The following is an 18,291-nucleotide window of genomic DNA, read 5'->3' on the forward strand; positions in this document are numbered from 1 at the left end:
TATAAGAAAGAATGTGGCCTTATTTATGCATATATATCCATCCATACATACATACAGATAAACATGTGCAACAAACCAAGGGTTCCTGCAATAGTATTAATCCTTACTGTGTGTGATGCACATTGATATTTTCTTTTTCCATTTGTTTTAAAATGCTGGTTCAACCTACTACCCACTAAGAGGTGCAATATGCCTGCAATTAATGGCAGGGTGAACACAAACAGCCCAGTGTATCATGAAGTATCTTCGCACTTCTGTAGTCATTCCTCGGGTAATAAAGATCTCTGGGACACTGAGGAACATCATCTCACATCATAGCAAATACACAAATGTGTGTCTTACCTGTAAGACGGAGTTTTAATTTTCTACACTTACATTTCTAACTCCCTTTTTCTGATAGTACCTTGACTGCAAAGCACCCAGGGGAAAGAACTTTATATGCTGCAATCACTCTGCATAATATCCAGACGCATCTAATAAGCACTTTCTTCACACTCACAAACACCTTACATCTGCATAGAAGTTTGATCTCTGGAAAACATTTTCATGTTGCCCTCCCAAACTGATTCTCACAACAGTGCCCCCATCTTGGAAAGGGTCCTGGGAGGCATCACTCTGGAGGACTCAAGTTGGTCTAATGCCTGAGTTGTGCTGCTTCTCAAAATAACAGACAGCTTTCACCTCGAATTTCCTGACGCAGGGTCTCTGGGATGGTGCTGACATCTACTTTCCCAGGGAGAAGGAATGACTTTGACAGAAGATGACAAAGAGGTCTCAACTTGATTGATTGGTAGAGAATGCCAGGAGCCAGCATGGAGGAAGGTGGCCAGGTGCCCACCTGGATAGAGCAATGCCAACACCACGGTCATGGGCAATGAGAGTATTTGGCTCCCTGACCTATGCTCTTCCTCTTGTCCTTCCCAGAGCAGGGTAACAGGGTTAGGACATATGCAGGTCCCCTTTCCTCTCCAATTCTAGAAGCAGTTTTAGAGCATGACATTGGCCAACAGTAGAACAAGAAGGCCCCAGAGCAGATACTCACCAGTAAGAGGGCTTCCAACTGGTTAATGTAGATTTCTTCACTGGCCAGGAAGCCAGAGAGAACCAGCTTCCTCATCTCCAGGCCCTTCCCTGCCTCCACCTGCAGAAAGCAAATCAAAATCCAACAGCTTGTGAGAAAGAGGCCAAAATCCCCAAAAAGACTGTTTCCTTGTTTTGTTTTGTTTTTCTCTCTTAACAAACTCTTTCGCAAGAATAAGAGGCAGTTGTTATTACAGAAATTTTGAAAAATACAAAAATATAAAAGCAAAACCAATCGCCCATATTCCTGTTCACATCTTGCTTTATTTCCATTGTTTTTCTTCCTTTCCTTATTTGCTATCCACCCATTCATCCACCCCTCCGTCCAGTTGTACATCCATCCATCCTTCCATCTGTCACCTTAGCCAACTTTGTCACAGTAAGCAGGACAACCAAGGACCTGCCCTCATGTCTAGTGGGCAGTTTAATGGGGGAGGGGGGGTTAAAGACACATATGATGGAAAATCAGTCATGACTGAGGCAGGGCATAATCACATGGGTGGGCACAGCAAGGGTCACAATCTAAGTCTGGGGGACATAGAGAGGATCCCAGAGGAAGTGACATATAAACTGGGAGAAACGGGTAGAGAGAATGGGAGTGGGCACATGAGCCCCAGCCTTGTGGCCATTTCTGATGAGATCTTCCTACCCCGCAGGGGGATGATTCCACAACAGAGGGCCCTTCCAGCTTACCTGTGGAAGCCCCTCAGCGTTTCCTCGTTGTGTAAGCCACAGACCCAAGCTAGACTCCTTCTGCTTCCTGAATTCCTGCTCCTCTATGGTGGAGATCAGTCTTGAATACCCATCAACTGGCCCAGTGCCTGTACTAGGCACCCCCAAATTTTTCTTCAGTGAAAAAATCTGTAATTATTCTCATCATCTGGGATCCATACAAGGCATTCCTGGCCCCTCTCTCCCTTCCCTCTGCCACATTTCTAAATCCCTTGCCAACATCTTACATCAAGTCTTCCCTTCGATTCTCCTCCCCTCTGCAGTGGTTGAAACCCAAGGCCCACTCAGTCACCTGGATTCTAACTGACCTCTACCCAGCTCTCCTCCCTCCTATCCACCTGGGGCAGCTAGACCAGTCTTCTAAGAATACCACCTGATGTCTGATGCCTGTTGAGAACTTAATATGAACAATGCAAAATTTGATTAGGTTATTTGTTCATTTATTTATTATTCATTCAACAAGTTTTTAATGAATGTCTGTTGGGCTCTACAGGTACAATGGGAAATAAACAGACAAATAGTCCCTGCTCTTGTGTGGTTTATACTCTAGTAGGAGAGAAAGACAATAGCAAACAAATAAATATACAACCACCATCTGTGATGTGTGTCCAGCATATCCTTTAAACACCTACAGTGGCCCTGGTGTGTCTCCCTACCCTTCCTCTGTCCCCCATGGTTCAGAGATCTATCTATCCAACATGCTGGAAGCATCCATCCACTGAACTTTGGTTCCTGCCATTGCTGCTCCCACCCGATTCTTCTCCTGACTAAATGACACCTCTCCTTAAAGACACAGCTGCCATCTTATCTCTTTCTCGAGTCTCCCGGGACCACCCTAGCCTGCAGCACCTTGTTACCTGCCCAGGAACTTCTGAGCTTTGCAGCACCTGCCTCTCGGCCTCTCTTCCCTGAGGGCAGCACCACGGGACACACCTGACATTTACTGGGGCTTGCACATCTTTTCCACATTCTCAGTCTTCAAAATCCTACTGAAATGGATTCTGTATTTTCTCATTATACAAATGGAAATAAATTATGTTTACAAAGAGGGAAGGGAAGGACCCCAGTCACGTGGCCAGGACGTGGTGGAGCTGGGATTCCAACCCAGTTCTACCAATTCTTTGTTTCCACTGCTCTGAGGAATTCCCACTCTCCTATTTCTTTTTCAAGCATTGGGCGTTTGTGTGTCATCTCAAACAGATCCTTCCTGGGCACCAAATGCATACCCTGATGTCAGCTGGGAAAAGCACGACACCATCAGAAATCTCATAAACCCCTGACAAGAGCTACTTTCTCCTAACTGGACACGTGCCCCAGTGTGTCCTCACAGGTTTTCCCAAGCCATTCTTTCCGCCTTTCCCACAGGTGAGGGGCTTAATTAACACTTTGCTGCCCACGAGCAACCCAACTGGTAGATCTGTGTAGAGGCCACTGTCCCTAAAGTCTCTAAAATGATATCTGACCCCCCAGGTAGAAAGAACAATGACTCCTCAGAGATGTCCACATCCTAATCCCTAAAACCTGTGAATACATTACTTTAATGACAAAAGTAATCTTGCAGATGTGATTAAATTTGAGATGGGTTCCTGGATTATCTAGGCCCTCTATAATCAGAGGGGTCCTTATAAGGAGGAGGAAGAAGGGGCAGAGTTAAAGAAAATACAATGTGACAAGAGAAGGAGGGAGTCTGGAAGATGCTACACCGTTAGGTTTATTTTGTTGTTTGTTGCTTGTTTTTGGTGGTTCTGAGGATTGAATCCCCTGGGGATTGAAGTACTACCACTGAACTACATCCCTTTTCATTTTTTATTTTCAGACAGGATCTCACGAAGTTGCTAAGGCCACCCTTAAAGTTGCAATCCTCCTGCCTCAGCCTCTAGAGTCTCTGGCATTAGAAGGGTGTCACCATGCCTGGCTTACACTGCTACCTTTGAAGACAGAAGATGGGACAGGGAATCAAGGAATGTTGAGGGTCTTTAAAAGCTAGAAAAGGCTAGGAAATGAATTCATTCCTTAGAGCTTCCAGAAGCAATGCAAATATGCTGAGCCTTTTTATGACCTGTATAAGGAACACAATCTATTTTGTTTTAAGCCATTAAGTTTGTGGCAGTTTGTGTGGACCTCCAGCTTTTAAGAAGAACAATAGTTTTTTATTGATGGCTACAGAGACACTGTGCTAAATGCTTTTTGCTGCAATCTCACAATCTGGTAGGTATTGCCATTATCTCCCTGAGGCACACAGAGCAAACTGCCAGCTGCTCAGAGACAGCACAGCCTCCAGCACACACTTAGGCACAAGATCAGAGTCTAGAGCAGGGTCTTCAGCCCCTTGAGGTCAGATCCAAGGCCACTGCCATCCAAGTCTGACAGACCCCTCCACAAAGGGGCTCACACTCCCCCACCATGCCCCACTTCCTTCCTGCTCTCTGCCAACCAAAGATTTGCCTGAGGCCTTGGCAAATACCCTCTAAAGGACATCCCCTGGGGTACACTATGGGCTGAACGGCAGAGTTGGCTGGACCAGGACCCCAGGTAATTGGCAATCCCAGCCCCAAAAAGGCCCTCAGCCTGGCACCAGCAAGGCCCCTCAGACCCTGTGCCAGCCATGTCAGCAAGAGCCTCTCTTCATGGCTCCCACCTCATGATCTAATCCTGAACGCTGGTTTTGAGAGGACAGCTCAGGGAAGAATCCCTACTCTGGGCTACATTCCCTCTGAAGTTTTGGCTAGGATGGGGTGGAGGCATTAGGTAATTTAATGATGTGAAATTAAATTCTGTACATTTTACTAACAGGTCTATTGCTCAGTTACCAACTAAGACCTATTTCATCTTTGCTTTCTCTACACCCCACATTAGAACTATTTCTTCAGTCCCTCTGGGGTTATTCCTATCTCATAAAACACCAGGGCTCAACATTCACTCACTCCTCTCTATGACATGCCAGGCACTGGAACGCAAAGGTGAAAGAAATAGTTTCTGTCCCCAACAAGCTCTCCAGAAGGGTCCACATAGCAGAATCCCTTGGACAAGTCCTCTGAAGAGGTCAGAGCATAGGCTCTGCCATGCTGCTAACCAGTTCGCAGCATAGGAAAGCCCCCTTCCAAGTGTCCCCTCTTCCTCTCCAGAGCTCACAAAACACAACCCTGGTGGGCTCATTCAGATGAAAGTCTATCAGCTTGAGATTCCCAAATCAAGGACATCAGGTCACTATGATAGGGGCAGTATCTACGAATAAACCTTAGTCAGCTCTGGCCTGGGCTTCCACAGAGCTAAATAAAGCCTCTGAAGGTTTGGTTCTAGGCCAAACCAAGAAACAATCTCTCTAGGAGCCTCGATCTCCTCCAAGACAACAGTAAGGACTAAACAGGCAGGGCTGACTCTCTGGTTGTGCTTCAAAGCCAGAGACTGAGATTGCAGACAGCAGACTTTGGCCCAAGGACCCATATCAGCTTGCAAGGAGCACCAAGCAGATCTGCTCAAAGTAGATACCACTGGGGTCAGAGGTACTGCACATGCCCAGGGACTTAAAACCAAGCCAAGCATCAACCTCAGGACAGCTGGGCCCTCTCTGAGCTACATGTCTCTTTCAACTACTTCCTTGGCAGAACTCAGAGCAAAGAGGAGAGGGGATGGAGGATAAAGACCAACTTCCAGCTGTTCCCTCTTCATGTTCTGGGCTCTCTGCTGGTGTCTAAAGTTTTAGGCAGAACCCATAGGGGCCAAGCAGTTGTTCCTAACTCAACTTTACAGCTTTGCCATACTCTCATACCACTTAGTATTGTTCTTCACAACAACTGACTTTTTAAAAGAAGAGTCTTATCATAGGACTTAGAGCTGAAATCACAGGAAAGATATGCAAGTGATTTTTTTTTAAATAACACATTAAAATACATACTTAACAATTAAAATGAAAAAAACATATCCAAGTGCCACCTAAAATCATCCCTCAAATCAGCACCTATGTGGCTCACACTGCAGGAAACACCCAATGGGGGACAGAGGCAGGGCCCTTACTGCATGTAGAGGCAGGAGAGACCTGGGCAGGTGAAACAGAAGCACAGGCATTTCACACAAACCATTAAAACTTGGCACAGAATAACACCTGAAGGGTTAATGTGCTCTATAAAAGGGCTTTTATTCCTGACAAATGAGTTCCTTGAAATAGCAGCTTCCACAAGTCCCCGCCCGCCAGCCCTATGAACCTTTAAATAGAACTGCACGAAAAGATTTTGGGAAAGTATACACCGTTTTACAGATGGGAGGTGATGTTGCTATCAGTATCTGCATTATGAGTTTCCAGATCATTAACTCCTCAAAAGGAAATCTGGGTTGAGATGCAGCAAACTCCAGTTACAGCTCTGAAGAAAACCATTGCCAGCTTCACATCTGTCCCCCAGGAAGATGAAGCATCTCGGAAACTACACTAAAATCAGAATTGATTTATAGGACTGGCATTTGAGCACATGCTCAGCAACACAACTACTGTTAAAGGTAAGTACCCCTGAAGCAAAGTAATAGCAAAGAGCGAATTGCCTTGGATTCCTACCAGCTGCCTTGGAGGAGTGAGCCAAGATCGTCTGCAGCCCAACACGAGCGCACCATCCAGAAAGGCCCCTTGGCCATACACACTGGGAACACACATGCACACTCACAGTGCACACATGCACCCAGTCTATCACAGACTCAAACAGAAGTGGTGTCGCCTCTGAATCTGATACCCTTTTATAAGAACACCTCTCATACCTTGACTGTGTTCTCATTCTCTGTCACCTGAACACTTGCCAACCCTTGCTCTGCTCTTTGTGAGAAGGATAATGCCTTGTTTACCTCATCACATCCTGGAGGGATGCTCTGAATACAACATAACCTGACTGCATTTGTTGAATGAATTAAAGAGTTTTCTTTCCCCCTTCACAGACCCTGCCTGTCATCCTGCCTGAGGTCAGGCCTGGTGAAAAAGAAGGGCTTGGGAGAGGTGTTCAGGATGAGCCAGGGAGCCTGAAATTCCCCAGCACTCAGGAAGGAACCCCTGCTCCCGTGATGGAGACAACTCCAGGAAAGGAGGAGAAAACTCCATCTAGGCATCAAGGGGACCTGGGAGGAGAGGCAATTTTAGGAGTAATATGTGTCTGGGCCCCCTTGTCAGTCACATACCGCCTCCTGAGAACACCTCTCAGATGCAACAAGGCCAAGGTACACCCTTTGCAGGTCTCAATGAGGCTCACTGGTTTCACAAATTCTCACTGGCACCAGCCACACACACCAAGCTCCACGTCATGTTCAGCAGTGAGGATAACATGGTACTTGCCCTTGAGGAGAATAGGACATAACTGAGGAGGTAGATATCTAGAGTTCTGAACAGTGTAAAACATCAACTAAGACTGATGTATAAGCCAGAACCCAGGAAAAGGGTGGGTGCAGGGGGTAGCATATGAGTGGGATTACATCTGTGCGGGATTACATCTGTGCTGGGGAGGACTTCTCGGAAAAGTCCCTTAGGAACCCCACTGAACCTCCCATCCCACACATTGCTAAGTTCCCAGCAGGCACTCTTGATTCTCAGACTTCCCCCCATCCTGTTCCTGGTGGGGAGACTGGTCAGACACTAAGTCTGCAGAGGCCTCCATGTGACTTACCCCCAGTGCTCCAAGTCAGCACCAGATCAAAGCACAGGGGTTGGGTGCCAGCCCCGGCCAGCCTCCCATTGCAGCTCCTCTGCAGTCACTGCTCCACCCAGACTCCACACATCAGCCATCTACCTACCCTGAGTCTGCAGGCTATTTCTGCCTCCATTAGCTCCTGGGAGTCACGCTGTAGTGTGGGCGGGGCAGGGCTGAGATTCTCATCTGATGGTGAGGGAAGGCTCAGAGAGGATCAGAGACAGCCTCCTACCCCCAGCAAAGCTCTGTGCACTACGCCCTCTAGGGGCCCACCTGCTGTTAGGCAGCCTGGCTTCGCAGTGTGCAAACTCTGCCACAGTCCTGGAGGGCCCTTCCTTCTAGCCACAGAAGAGGGGAGCTGAGAAACAGCTGAGGTAGAGCTCTTAGAGGTGGGTCCAGGTAAAAGAAAACCCAGCATGGTGTGTCATGCCAGACCAGGGCAGAGCTGGTGTTCCGGGGGGTGCATGCCCTCCGGAGGGGGAGGAAGGCCAGGGGGTTGGTGTAACCATTCCCCTCCAGCTCTGCCTCCAGGTGCAGGGCTGTAGAGAACTCTGAAACACTGGAGTGGGTGGGCTGGTCCAGCAGATGTTTCTTGCGTATGCCAACTTTGGGAAAAGCACCTACCTATCTGGCTGGTGTCTCAAAGGCAGTTGTTACCTCCACCTCTTCAGCTGATTCAATTATTTTCCTTCAAGGAAGCCCAGTGACCTCTGGCTCTTGACCTCTGCAACTGCTCTCTTGCCTCAGTCAAGACACCAAGTCCCCAGTATCCTCACTAGGAAAAGGGGTGGCTTCCTTAGCCTGCACTTCTTGAGTGCCCTTATCCTCCGGTTGCCATGGAAACAATGAATTATTGCCCACCGGTTTCAAGTCAGCCATCTCCTCTGGGGGAAGCAGGCTCATACCACTGACAGCCCACCAAGTGACTCATGTCACGGCCAGAAAGAGCCCCCAGCACAGCTGGGGGAGAGGAATGCCCACAGTCACTGCCCCTAAGGACAACTGGTGCAGTGGGGGCAAGCACGAAACCTCTCCCCCAGGAACAGCTGCCAGGAGAGCACAGCCCTCGGTTCCCCTCCCAGGCATGCGCCAGCCCCTCTCACACTGAGTGAGGTGCTTCCACTTAGCCATGAGGCTTGTGCACACACCAGCCATTTCTGCCCGCACACGGCTTTGGCGGCAGTCGAGAGCTGCCAGCCCTGCCCCCTCCCCGACAAGCATCTAGGGCGTGTCACATTCCCACCTTCACAGCCATCAAGAAGGGGGACCCTGAGCCGGGGCTGGTCGGGGTTCCCAGCTCACACTCCTCCAGGAGAAATACATCTTCATCTTCCAGAACCTTGTCCAAAAAGCCTATTGCCTCCTCTTCCTCTTCCATGGCAGCCGGAGCCCGCGGAGGGCAAACAGGAAGCAGGGTCCACGCAGCAACAGCAACAGCAACAGCAGCAGCAGCAGCAGCAGCAGCCGCGGCCGCCGCCGGGAGAGAGGCAGGCAGGCAGGCAGGCAGGCAGGCAGGCGGGCGGGCGGGAGGGGAAGAGCGCGGGGCAGGCCTACACCAGCATGCTGGCCTCCCCGGAGTCAGTCCTGGCACCTGGCCACCGGCTCCCGATGAAAGGCTCCATTATGAACCTTTTCCTGCGGCCGCTTTCCAGCCCTCCTGCGCGCAGGGCTGCGGGCCCGCCTCCCGCGCGTCCCCACCCTGCGAAAGGGGAAGCCTGGCCTTCGGGCAGCCCCTGCCGGCCACGGGCCGGCCGCCTCTCGCGCTGAGCTCGGCCTCCGCCGGCGTTTCAGGATTGTCACCCGGACTGTCGAGAGGCGGGCGGCGCAGCTGCAGGCGCCCTCCGCGGCCCTTCCTGGCTAGCGCACAGGTCCCGCGCAGGCGGGGCCCCAGACGCCGCTCAGTCCTCGCGCTCCGCTCGCCCCGGCCGCCCGCTGCCCGGGTTCCGTCCCGGCGCCCCGCCGCCGCGTCCCCGGCCCCACAAAGCCCGCCCTTTCTGGACTCGGAGGCTCGCGTTTGCTCTGAATACACAGGAAATGCACGTCTTGACTTGCGAGGTGGAGCCGTTCGTTCCCTCTGTGGTCACCGGGCAAGCGGCTGGCGGAGGCTTCTGGTGCGGAGGAGGAGGGAGGGAGGAGGCCGCAGACAGGCCGGGCGGGCGCAGGGGGAGGTCTGCTTCCCAGAGACAGGCTTTATTTACAACTTCTCGCTAGAGCCGGCAGGCAGGGGGAAGCAGGAGAGTAGCTTTCTCGCACAGCCGTCCCCCCTCCACCTGGTCACCACCGGTCACCGTGGGACTCTCATAAGCCAGAGCCCCCTTCGCACCTCGGCCTCAGGCTCCAACGCCTAAGCGGAGGGGAGGCCCAGGCCTGGTGAGAAACCACTGTTGCCATCCCTACCATCCATGGGTGAACAATGCTTTGTAACAATAAAAAGGGGCCTGACCTGCCTTACCCCCAACAAGAGTGCCAGAGTCCTGAGCACGTGTCACCTGGCACCACGGACCAACCAGGTGCCACATCCCCATCTGTGCCACTTACAGGTGCTACCAAGACTAGCAACGCCACTTCCTTGGAGGAGTTTCCCCTCAAGAGGGGCCTCCCCCAACAGAAGCAGCTCTACAAGGCCAGGACACATATGACCTAGGACAGGTAGCACTGCCAGTCCTGCCCACTCCCAGCTTGCTTCTCACCCTTACAGAAACCAAATTTATCCGAGGGTGAAGCCCCCATGTTGGTCTCCTAGCCTTGATCCCTGAGATGCCCACAACTCTACTCTAGCGGGGTGGAGTCTAGAGGCGGCTCAGGAAACTCTTTCACAACAGAACATCAAGGGCAATGGTGACAAACACTAGCACTCCTGAAGAAGCAGGTGAGGTAATCAGTGAAGGAACCAGGTAGGGGCTGGGCAAGCTAGATAAACCTCCCTGGCTCTAGCGGATGGCTACTATTCTCTGTTGAAGAGAAGTGGGAAATCTCCTGCTTTAAAAAATGACTACAAATAATTTACCTGATTTTAAAAACATTATGTGGTCTAAGTGAACAACATCTGTGCCCTGAATTATTAGGTCCACAGATTACAGGGTTGCCTTTATTCTTGCAACGGGTTGTTTCTTTGAGACAAATAACTTGTGTGGGGACGGTTCCCTGTCCCATTTCCTCACTGGGCCTGGCATCTTGGTGTCAAATTCAGCTTCACACACTACTAAAAGACCATTTATCTGTGTAAACCTGTATCTTAGGTTCCACCAACCAGGCAGTGCAGAATCTGAGGCTGTCTATCAATGCCTGGTGTGTCTATGACCAATCTCTCATGCACATATCACATTCCCTGTCAGGTGACAACTGTACAGCCACAGATAAAGAGTCAAACTGTCAAGACCATTTCCAAAGGAAAGTCAAACTGCACCATCCTGGGTCCAGGTGGTGCCACCTTCTCTCTGCTCAGCACCTTAGCTGAGAACAGGCCTTCTGCTGAACCACCAAGCTGGGTGGAGAAAAGAAGCAAAGGAAAAGAATGGGCATGGTTTCTATCCGGCCTCCCAAATTCTGTATAAGTTCTGGCTCTAGATGGGGTTCCTGTCGATCTATCAGTAGTAGAAAACCTGTCCTTGCTGGCCACAGGATCCATCCTGTTACCAAATACAGAGATTTGGGATGGGTTATCTGGGCCCCAGAGACTGTAAGGCCTGGTCAGGGAACTGTCCCCTCACCCCAACCCCCTCTCCCTCCAGTCCCTGGTTTTTCCCTGTCCCTGCCCTGGCTGGGTTATAAATAGCCAGGGCACATATGAAGGGCCCTTTCAGCCACAATTCCTCATTTGGTTTGGGCGGGTAATGCTGTTCCCAGGGTTTGGGAACAACCAGGCCTGGCATTCCCCAGGGCACAAGTGTGTCAGCTTGGGGCCCTGTGCCACAGGTTCTTCTGTTTCCACCCTGCAGGATCCAGTGCCTGGCATGAGCTCACATGGGTCAGACAAGCAGGAGACATGAGAAGAACTAAAACCCCAAGGAACTGTGTGTGTCCCTTTCTCCACTCAGGAGAACATGAGGTGTCCTTAACAGTCTTCTAGAGTATCCCTGTCTCTATTCTCCATACTCCTAGCATGGTGGGATCAGCACCCAATTCTTCCCCAAAACCTTGAACCTCACAGAAGCGACTCACTGAACATTCAAGGCATCTCTGCTCCACCCCACTACAGTTGCCTGGAATTTCCAGTGAGTAAGTAGGATGCCCCCTCCACTGGACTCCTCACAGGCCCTCAGACCTCTCCCTGGGGGGGAGTGACTCACAAGTCCCCACTTCTCCCTCCCTTTCCCTCACAAATGCCCTGAGTTGGTCCTGGACCTGAGCTTCCTCCCTGTGTCCTCCACACTCTGCCTGCTTCAATCTGGCTCCTGAGCCTCCTCTCCAGAGAAGCAACCACTCCAAAGGTCCCCAAACTGCCTGTTCCAGAGCCAGTGGCCCTGTTCTCCTATGCTTCCCCTCTGCCGCCTGGACTTTCTCAAAGCCCTCAGGTCTCTTGGCCATGGAGGTGCTCCTTAGCTTAGGCTGGACCTTCTTTCTCCTGCCTCCTATACAAGTGGAGGCACCCACTCAGGCCTCTGGCCTCAGGCCTTTGTGCTCTACCCTTGGAGAACTCATCCCTTCTTCCTAGGCTAACAGCAGCTTGCTAGGTTCTAGGTATGACACCTGCACTAGAAGTTGGATCACCTCACTTGGGAGATGTAGCTGCAGTCCCTCAACTCCACATATCCAGACCAGGAGGCCCTTCCTCCTCCCTAAACCAGCTTCCCCTTTTGGCTTCTCCACTTTTGTTGGTGGGCCGCCATCTCATGGCTCTTCCTTCCCTCTGGCCCCACACATCCCTTTTACCAACTCCTTTGGTTCTCCCTTCTTTTCCTTCCCCAAAGCCACCACCCAACCAAGGTTTGTAGCACCTCACACCTACACAATTCTGGTCATACTTCACTTGGACTCCCCATGTCATCTGTCATCTACCTGTTCACTGGCTCCATTCATTCAGACCCTGAAAAGGCCTGGCAGGGCAAACACACGATCTGCAACAGGACCCCTGCCATTGGCCCATTCTCTCTCTATAAATTTTTTGATTCTTTGAAAAATGTCTGAACAAACGAGGCATGGTTCTTATTCATCAGCCTCGATGGGAACACAAGACAAAGACCAGTCCTGCCAGAGAGGGAAAATTCACAGGAGAGTGGCTTTTGGGTGTCACCTGGGTGCAGGGAAGAGTTTTTCTTTCTTTCCTTCTTTGTTGGTACTGGGATTGAACCAGTGCTTTACCACTGAGCTACATCCCTAGCCCTTTTTATCTTTTGAGATAGGGTCTTGCTAAGTTGCTGAAGCTGGCCTCAAACTTGAGATTCTCATGCCTCAGCCTCCTGAGTTGCTGAGATTATAGGCCTGTGCCACCATACTCTGCATAGGGAAGGGTTTCTAAGCACAGGGAAGAAAGTTTGTGTGTGTGCACGTGTGTGTGCGTGCATGCAGTACCAGAGACTGAACCCAAGGCCTTGCACATGCTTGGCAATGCTCTACCACTGAGTTACCTCCCCAGCCCTTCTTGTTTTGTTTTGTGACAGGACTTTGCCAAATAGCTCAGGCTGTCCTTGAACTTGCAATTCTCCAGCCTCAGCCTCCAAGTAGCTGGAATTACAGGTGTGTGCCACCGTGTTTGGCATGAAATGTTTTTTTAAGGAAACTCAGGAGGCCATACTCACAGGACAGAAGAGAAAAGGGGTAGGAGACAAACGTGAAGAGGCTAGCTGGAAGGATACCAAGAGGCAATGAAGCACCCACCAAATCCACATCTGGAAGGCTCCAGCGGGTTATTCCCCACAAATGGTCTTCTCTCCCACTCATCCTGTACCCTCGCTTTCACAGTCCCTTGCGATTCAGTCTGCAAGTATTAATTGTCTGCTGTGCATTACCAAGCACTATGCTCACACTCAGAATGCAGTCACAAACAGGGGACACTATGTTACCTTCGTGGAGCTAATGGTCTCAGAGGAAGAGTGACCATTGTGACTGACTCCCAAGGCAGAGCCAAGGGAGGGGCAGTGCCAGGGGAAGGGCAGAACTGGGGAGGGGCACATTTTAGAACTATGCAGTTGAAGTACAATTCCTCTGGAAAGGGTAGCATGGAAATATCTATTGTTGATTTTAAATGTTCACGCCCTCTGACTCAGCAATTTTACTCTAGGGAATTTCTCTGAAAAAAAAAATTCTAGAAGGACACAAAGATGTATATGTACAAAGATGTTCATTGCAGCAATACTTATACCAGTGAAGACTGGAAAGAGCCCAAATGTCTATCAAAAGTGGACTGGTCTGGCAGGGCAGAGTGGTGCACTTCTAATCTCAGTAACAAGAGAGGCTGAGACAGGAGGATCCCAGTTAGACGCCAGCCAGGACAACTTAGCAAGACTCTGTCTCAAAATAAAAAATAAAGGCAGGTGCAGTGACTCAGACCTGTAATCCCAGCGGCTTGGGAGCCAGAGGCAGGAAAATTGTGAGTTCAAAGTCAACCTGAGCAACTCAGCAAAGTCCTAAGCAACTCAGCCAGACCCTGTCTCTAAATAAAATATTTTAAAAGGACTGGGGATGTAGCTCAGTGCTTAAGCGCCTCTGGGTTCAATGCCTGTACCAAAAATAAATAAATAAATAATTTAAAAGGGCTGGGGATATAGCTCAGTGATAGAGTACTTGGTTGGTATAAGAAAGGCCCTGGATTGGATTCCCAGCACTGCAAAAGAAAAAAAGAAAAGGGGTGGGGAGTTGGTTAAATGAATCACACATATCCATAGAATGAAATATACTGCATATGTTTAGGAAGAGGAACAAGGTTGACTTTAATTACTAGTATGCAAGATATCTTAGTCTTATTAACTAAACAACATGAGCAAACTTCATAACTACCAATAGCATGATCTCATTTTGATTTTATATATATATATATTTGATTTTATATATATATATATATATATATATATATATATATGAGAGAGAGAGAGAGAGGGAGAGAGAGAGTTTATACATGGAAAAAAATGAGAACCATACAACCAACTCTTGGCAGTTCTCTTTGTAGGGTGGGAATTAAGGAGACTTTCATTTTCTACATTATGTTTTTCTGTTGTTGGACTTTTTAGTGATGTAATCAGGGAAAATAAAGAAGTTATAAAAGAAGTGTGGGGGCTGGGCACATGCTTATTAGCATTCGCAAGGCCCTGGATTGGATCCCCAGCACCACAAAAAGAAGTATGTTAAGTATTATGACTGGGAATTTAGAGTAAGCTAAGGGTACAAGGAGGTGCATCTGAGGCAGCAAAAGAGAAGTCACTGGAGGCTTCCTGGAGGAGGTGACATGAAAACTCACACTGAAAAAAAAGCAGGAGTTAGCCATGCCAATGGGGGCTGGGAGACAGATAGGATAGAGAATGTAAGGTCCAAGGAAATGAGCTCAATTTGGCTGGAGGACAGTGAGTGTTCACATATTCATTCACACAGTATTTACTGAGTACCTACCATGCTCTAGGCACTGGGAACTACAATAAGCAAAAGTTTTGTCACAAAACTGACAAACCCTTGTGGAGTTCACATTCCAGTAGGGAACTGGTCATGAGGCTGCAGAGGTATAGGCAGGGGTCAAGTGGTCAGGTCAGACACAGTCTTGGCAGTTATACGGAGTTATGAATTTCACCTGATAGACAAAGGGAAGGCATGGGAAGGTTTTTAGCAGGGAGTGACATGGCCATTCTTTAATGCATCCCTCTGGCTGACATCAGATTTCTCTTTCTAAAACACTGTTCACTCTGTGCCCAGCAGGAAGCCACTAAATCAGCCCAAACAAGGGCAGTGGGGCCTGGCTGATGACTCAGCCCCTCACACTCCAGACAATAACCTCTGAAGGGCCATGTACATTCCCACCTCCACTCTGCCTGGTTCCAGTTTTCTTGGCCTGAAGCACTTTCTCCCTTCTCTCTGCCTGTCCCTGGCTCTCCCAGCTTTCTTGGTAGAAGGTCAAGCCCCACTCCAGACTTTTTGGAGTTCAGTAGATCTTGGGCCAATGAGAACTGGCCTCCAGAGGCCAGTACTAGGTAGATAGAGTCACTACAGCTGCAGATAGAACCAGATTCACCATCTTTCTGCTAACCTTGCTCCCTCCTCTTCCTTCCCTTCCTCTGTTATAGTAGAAGTCACTCAAAAGATGAATGGAGTTCATAACATAAAACAAAAGTTGGGTAGAAGACAGTATACCACATTGTTTATGTGAAAACAAACAGAAACACTCCCTTAAATTCTGGACTTGAATTCTAGTTCAAAATCCTCTTGCCAGCCAGGCACAGTGGCTCACACCTGTAATCTCAGCAACTCAGGAGGCTGAGGCAGGAGGACTGCAAGTTTGAGGCCAGCCTCAGCAATTTGTCAAGGCCCTAAGCAACTTAGTGAAAAGTTGTCTCAAAATAAAACATAAAAAAGGGCTGGAGATATGACTCAGAGGTAAAGCACTACTAGGTTAAATCCCTAGTACAAAACAAAAAACAAACAAACAAACAAAAACCAAAATCTCTTGCCAGCTCTGTAACCCTGGGCAAGGCATTTAAACTCCCTGTGCATTGGTTTCCTCATCTGTTAAGTGGGCATAATCATAGCACCTATCCTAGGGCCCCTGTAGGACTGGTGCACATGGGGTAGTGTACACCCTCAGCTAGCTCCAGCTATTCCTCCTATTCTTTGGCAGGTGCTGTGTGTGTGGGAGAAATACAGAAGAAGGGGCCCTGGCCCGCTCTCAGACTTAACTCCTATCTGTTCCAATGAACCCAGTGTTCCACCCATACCAGACCATTCTCCTTTTCCCAAACCTCCAGTGGCTTCCCCACATTCCAGAAGGTACACAGCCCCCTTGCCCAGCATGTTCTTCCTGACCAGTGTCCCAGCAGAGCACAACCCACTCTCAAGGATACCTTCAGCATGATCCCCTCCCCATTCCCTCCTCCCCTTCGGGTATTTACATCTTTTAAGGCTGCTGCACAGACGACCTGAAAATAGGGGAATTTGGGGCTATGGGGTATACCTTAGTGGTAGAGCAGGTGCTTAGCATATGCAAAGACCTGAGTTCAATTCCCAGCACTTCAAAAAAAGAAAGGAATAAAAGAGCAAAAGGAAAAGAAAAAGGGTTTTAAAAACAAAAAGAAATAGAGGAGTTTTGTTTGTATGTGTGAATCCCTTGTTCAGATTAATTCCCCCCAGCACCCAGAACAGTATCTTGTAAAAAGTGGGTGCCAGGGCCAGGGTTGGTGGTGCATACCTCTAATGCCAGTAGCTTAGGAGGCTAAGGCACAAAATTGCAAGCTCAAGGACAGTCTCAGCAACTTAGTGAGACCCTGTCCTAAAAAAAAAAAAAAAAAAAAAAAAAATTTAAAGGGCTAGTTTGTAGCTCAGTGGTAAAGTGCCCCTGGGTTCAATTCCCAGTTCGGTCACCTCAAAAAGGTGGGAGCTCAGAAAATCCTAGTGAATGGGAACAATCCCAGGAGACTTACAGGGCAAGGCGAGAGGTCACCTGAGAAGATAAATGAAGGGGTTCAGGTTAGATGATGGCTGGTATGGAACAGTCATGTGAAGGGGGCTCCTAGGGCTAAAGGGAACTCAAAAGACACTACCAGTCAGGCATGGTGACACATGCCTGTATTCCCAGCAATTTGGGAGGCTAAAGCAAGAGGATTGCAACTTGGAGTTCAGTCTCAGCAACTTAGTGAGGCCCTGTATCAAAATAAAAAATAAAAAGGGTTGGGGACGTGGTTCAGTGGTTAAGTGTCCCTGGGTTCAATCCCTGGTACCAAAATCAAATAAATAAATAAATAAATAAATAAAAGGGGCTGGGGTTGTGGCTCAGTGGTAGAGCACTTTGCCTAGCACGTGTGAGGCACTGGGCACTGCATAAAAAATGAATAAATAAAATAAAGGTATTGTGTCCATCTATAACTAAAAATAAAATAAAAAAATAAAAGTCCACTACCAGTGAAGGAATCTCCTTTCTACCTTCAGTCACCAGCCTTTGCTTGAATCCTTCCAAGGACAGGAAGCTCATTACCTGTCCTATTGCAGGACAGCTCCAGCATCTGAAACCTTGTTCTTGGTGTTAATGTACTCAACTCTTGCCTCACAGTAACTCTATTCTCATCCTGTCCTCCAGGACAACACGAGATAGTTTTCTTTCATTTTAACTGGGAAGTGTCTGCCTAATTCAAATGCAGAGTACGAAGGGGCAAAGTTAGCCGTCTCCCCACGCCTGACCCAGTCACTCTTCAACACACTGCCCGGCTAGGCTGTAGGTGCCCCCTGGCCCTGGGATTCTATATCACATAACTGGGTTCACAGAAACCAGCTACCCAACCTGAGCACTTGGACCTATCTTCCCTAGCAGCTGCTCACCTTACCGGTGAGCCTGTGGGGCCATTTCCATTCACTAAGTCTTTTCTCAGCACTGTCGTTTTCCCACTTAGTAAATGCCAGATGTCCTGGGTAAGGGGAACCCCTGCCTTGAATGGCTATTCTAGACACCTAGCTTTCTACCTCCTTTTAGAGTCACAGTTCTCAGTCTGGGGTGATTTTGCTCTCTAGGAGGCATTTGGCAATGTCTGGATACCTTCTTCTCCTTCTTTTTTATTGTAATGGGAGTGAACCCAGGGGTGCTTTACCACTGAGCTACATTCCCAGTCCTTTCAAATTTTTAAACTTAATCTATCTACTTATTTATTTGTGGTACTAGGGGTTGAACTCAGGGGTGTTCTACCACTGAGCT

The 18,291-nt window shown here is 48.9% G+C and overlaps 1 protein-coding gene across 4 annotated transcripts in view; it reads right to left on the bottom strand.

Moving 5' to 3' along the window:
- The window catches only part of Abr (ABR activator of RhoGEF and GTPase), a 190,605-nt gene that overhangs the window by 74,942 nt on the left and 97,372 nt on the right, over positions 1-18,291 (bottom strand). For 3 of the 4 annotated variants that reach the window (XM_047547660.1, XM_047547661.1, XM_047547662.1), the window contains exon 3: positions 1,043-1,141. In XM_047547660.1, the coding sequence (XP_047403616.1) occupies positions 1,043-1,141 (99 nt within the window). Of the gene's footprint in view, positions 1-1,042; positions 1,142-8,715; positions 9,579-18,291 lie in introns of those variants that run through there. The other variant, XM_047547664.1, reaches the window with a different exon arrangement.

This window comes from Sciurus carolinensis, chromosome 3 (genome assembly GCF_902686445.1).
Source record: "Sciurus carolinensis chromosome 3, mSciCar1.2, whole genome shotgun sequence".
Taxonomy (NCBI): Eukaryota; Metazoa; Chordata; class Mammalia; order Rodentia; family Sciuridae; genus Sciurus; species Sciurus carolinensis.